The 4,125-nt window shown below is 42.1% G+C and overlaps 1 protein-coding gene across 1 annotated transcript in view; it reads right to left on the bottom strand.

Annotated features, from left to right (window-relative positions):
- The window catches only part of LOC106464903 (PHD finger protein 12-like), a 94,914-nt gene that overhangs the window by 45,269 nt on the left and 45,520 nt on the right, over window positions 1-4,125 (bottom strand). The window contains exons 6-7 of the mRNA XM_022392708.1: window positions 3,003-3,232; window positions 2,252-2,401 (exon numbers count right to left, since the gene is read on the bottom strand). Coding sequence (XP_022248416.1) covers window positions 2,252-2,401; window positions 3,003-3,232 — 380 coding nt within the window. The remainder of the gene's footprint in view (window positions 1-2,251; window positions 2,402-3,002; window positions 3,233-4,125) is intronic.

Raw genomic sequence — 4,125 nt, 5'->3', positions numbered from 1 at the left:
CTCATGAACACTCATCCTTGCTCCCCAACCCTGTGGGGATGTGGAACAATTGTGCTCAACCAAGGACCCAGGATGGAATCATTCTGCATTTGGAATTATGAGGAAACAATGGACCTTCTTCCATGAACAATGTACAGAACCAATATTGATCAAAAAGAAGGGCCACATGAACCCAACCGGATAGCTGAGCGTAAAATCTGAACTGGTATTATGAGTAGGCTCCCACGTAGGCTGGTGCCTCTCCTACCGACATCTGTGAAAAAACATCCAGAGACTTTGGCCCTAACTAGATATAACAAGTGATAGGGATCCAAGCAGTCATACTTGTCTGGGTACAGAAGGACGAAAGTAGAAAGACAGAGCCTCATGCACATGCAGCACAAACAACTCTGACCGACAATGTCCACAGTCCGGAAGCAAAAAAAAATAAACTTTAAGGGAAAAGTGATACATGGTACGTGAGGCTAAGGGCTCAAACAGATGTCAAAACAGAGCATATAATATCACCTTAATATCCCAGTTAGGTAAGTGAAAAGGCTTTTTGGGATAAAGAACTTGAGAAAGCCAAATAGCACTCCAAACTCAAATAATTTCACTCTTTTCAAAGAATTAATTGTAGTCGATAAAGCCACATTATACAAGGCAACTGTACATGATACTAAACCTTTGTCAAACAGCCAGGTCAAAAAACAAGCTATGGTGAGACACTACTGTTGATATGTGTGTCATTTTCTTGGATAAATGTTCATCATAGGACTATGCAGAGAATGAATCAAATACATGGCAACCTTAGAAGTTAAACCCCGATGCCCTGCAAAGGACCGCATAACTTCCATGCATGAAGCTTGAGCTTTGGGATGACTGGGTGTATGATGTCAGACCATGGTTGCCTCAACAGAAACAGCCAAAGAGGAGGTGACAGAGGTGGGCACTCTTAAAGATACTGAAGAAGCAGAAACCATGGGCGAGCCAGCCAATCCAGTACTACTAATAGCACTCAAGAATGGGTTGACCAAACCATAGCCAGAACTCTGGGTAACAGACGAATCAGTGGGAAGGCATAGAGGTGTAATTTCATCCAGTCTTGACTGAATGCATCTATTGCCAATGCCCAAGGGTGAGGTAATGGGGATTAAAATGGCTGTAGTTGAGTGTTCTCACGATGTAGCATCCATTCGGTCAGGAGAATCTGGTTGGGTCAAGACAAATGATCTGCTATAAAATTCATCACCCCTAGAACATGGCAAACTAGTAGGCTGATAAAAACAAAAATCCCGAGATCAAGTGCCCCTTGATGGTAAATGTCGGAGTGAAGCACGTCAATTGTTTCCCTCAATAATTCCAGACCTTAAGACATTGCCCTTTAGACAGCAAGAAGCTCTAAAAGACTAATATGGAAGTTTTGTCGTCCATCAACAGACCCTGGAATTCCAGACAGTTGATATACAAACCCCATCCCTGAAGAGGGGCATCTGTGAAGAGATGGATCTCAGGCCGAGGTGGCGGTAGTGGAAGACCTACCATAGTATTGTTCCTATGAAACCACCACTAGAGATCTCAGATGATGATTTTGAATAAGAAGACTGGATGATCCAGTGGATCACTGTTCATGATCCATTGGTCGTGCAGTGACCACTGAAGTGATCTCATATGTGCTCGTCCCAAAGGAATGAAAGATTCAAGTGATGTCCACATTCCCAAAAGAGAAATAACCATCCTTGAAGCGGGAGAAAGGGACAGGAGTAATAGTCATAGCAGGGTAGAGTCTTGAATTGCAGTACCTGATCCGTGTGCACAAAATGTAGATAGTGGTGGGATGACTCTGCTATAGGAATGTGAAGATCAAACTTGGTCATCCAAAGTTTTGGTGAAAAATGCCAACGTATGGTGAGGAATAACTCCATCGTGAACCTGGGAGGATCTAAGAATTGGTTGAGATGAGAAAGATTGATGATTGGATGCCAATCTCCTGTCTTCTTGGGCACAACAAACAGATGGAAATACATTCCCGGGAGAATTGGGAATTTATTCTTTCTACTGCCCCTTGACCAACAACTCTCTGATAGCCCTGGAACAAAGGTTCAAAATCCAAGGATATGTCATTGGTGGAAACACTACAAGTTGGGGGGATAATGGTGGAGATGAGAACTGAATGACCATCCCTGATGCAAAAACATGTAGTACCCATGGATCTGTGGTAGGAATTCCATACATCCAGAAAATGTCATAGCCAAACCCCCACAAACCTCACCGGCATAGGGTAGCCATTGCCACTGCTGGCAACGTTTTGGCTGAGCAGAGGAGCCTCTTTGATATGGGCAGAATCTATTTTGGGTACCAGTGGATCGAGGAGCTGATATCGGGGCTCAGGACATTCAAATTGTGGTAGAGCTGTGACTCCCTGTAGAGGGCGAAGAAAATCAAGAGGCCAACAACGACAATGATGAATGTAAAGAGGCGACATCAATATGTGATTCTCATGATTCTGGAACACCCACAAGAATCAAGGGACAAAGAAAGGGAAGCCTCATGTACCTCACAGAGGCCAGCAATAAAATAGATGAATGTCCTCCAACAAGGCATCTCTACCCAACAACATACCAGCCAAGAAACTAAAGAAAGAGCAGAAACTAACAATCGTACTAAGCTAGATGCCAACAAAGGTCCCAACTCCTCATCAAATTGATGTAGTGATCGCTGAAAGGCTTCTGACAAAATCTGGAGAGATAATAAATATCTCAGAAACATAGTGAGGGTCACACAAATCCTAGAAAATTGTGATATGTTCCAGTTGATCACAGGTTCCATTCTGGAGCCCCACATTTCTAAAAGTGGTTCTAGTCTTTGAGTCTAAATATGCAACCCCTTGTGGTGATACACTAAAGCATGTTGTTCCGAGAAGCGTGGCTGACAAGGCATAGCTATCTCTTCATGTAACTGAGAGGTAAATCTCCCCGCACAAACAGCTATATCAGGTGATGAAGGAAGAACTAAATATTCACCTCTAGACCTTTCCACATCAAGGAAGGTGTAGACTGAAAAGCAAATGGGGAAAAACCCAAAACATCACACACCCCACTGACTAACTGAAGAAAAGGAACTGGAGGTGGCTGATTCAAATTGACCTCTTGAGGAGTAAAGGAAGGTGCTAGAAAAATCAAATCTAAATTTTCTCTAGAATGTCCAGGATTGTCAGCAAAAGCAGTCTCAGAACCCCCTGGAGAAACACCCCCTGGACCAAACATATGCTTCCATCTCACTATGAATCAGATCACAGACATCATCAACTGAGAGGGATCCCCCTCCCCCCTGACTGTTGAGCGATGCTAGATATCAGAGGTGGGATAGGGGAGGTCTGATTAGTCTCCGTGCTGGAAACAGTAACCAGGAATTCATGCAATATATCAAGCATGTTGGAACAAAAAAATTATTTTTATTACAAAAATCAGCTTGGTGATGCGAAAATTGTTCCAAGTGTCTCTAACAGTCACAGTACAGACAAACCCATTCCTGAACATTTTGTCGAGAAAAATTTATAACATTATCTGAATGAGGTGCTTATATACAGTACCAGGATAGAAGATCCATTGACGTAGGAGGAGAGTGTCTCTAACAGTCACAGTACAGACAAACCCATTCCTGAACATTTTGTCGAGAAAAATTTATAACATTATCTGAATGAGGTGCTTATATACAGTACCAGGATAGAAGATCCATTGACGTAGGAGGAGAGTGTCAAGAGATAAATATCACCAACGGCAATTAAGTGTGGAATAAAAGACTGGAGCAAGCAAGAAAAAATCACAGCAATGCTTAGATGGGCAAAGGAAGAAACCTTGGAAGTTGAGCAATAGCTGTAAGTGTGAGGGGAGATAAGTATGTTTTGGAATTTCAATTTTCTCCTCATAGACCTCACTCACAAAATGTTTCTCATCTGGAAAAACAACTTCTATTAAAACACAACTAAATTTACCTAGTTCTTTAACTGAAGTTGCTTATGCTATTATGCCTAGGTGTCCTACATATATTAACAGAATATGGTATAAGTATAATGGCTGGAGACGGCTTAAATGGGTAATGAAGAAAAACTTTAATATAACTTTAACATGACAGCAAATGTACAAC

The sequence above is a fragment of the Limulus polyphemus genome, unplaced genomic scaffold, assembly GCF_000517525.1.
Source record: "Limulus polyphemus unplaced genomic scaffold, Limulus_polyphemus-2.1.2 Scaffold1775, whole genome shotgun sequence".
In the NCBI taxonomy this organism is placed as follows: Eukaryota; Metazoa; Arthropoda; class Merostomata; order Xiphosura; family Limulidae; genus Limulus; species Limulus polyphemus.
The sequence above is the reverse complement of the archived record's forward strand: the minus strand, read 5'-3'. Positions and strand labels throughout refer to the sequence as shown.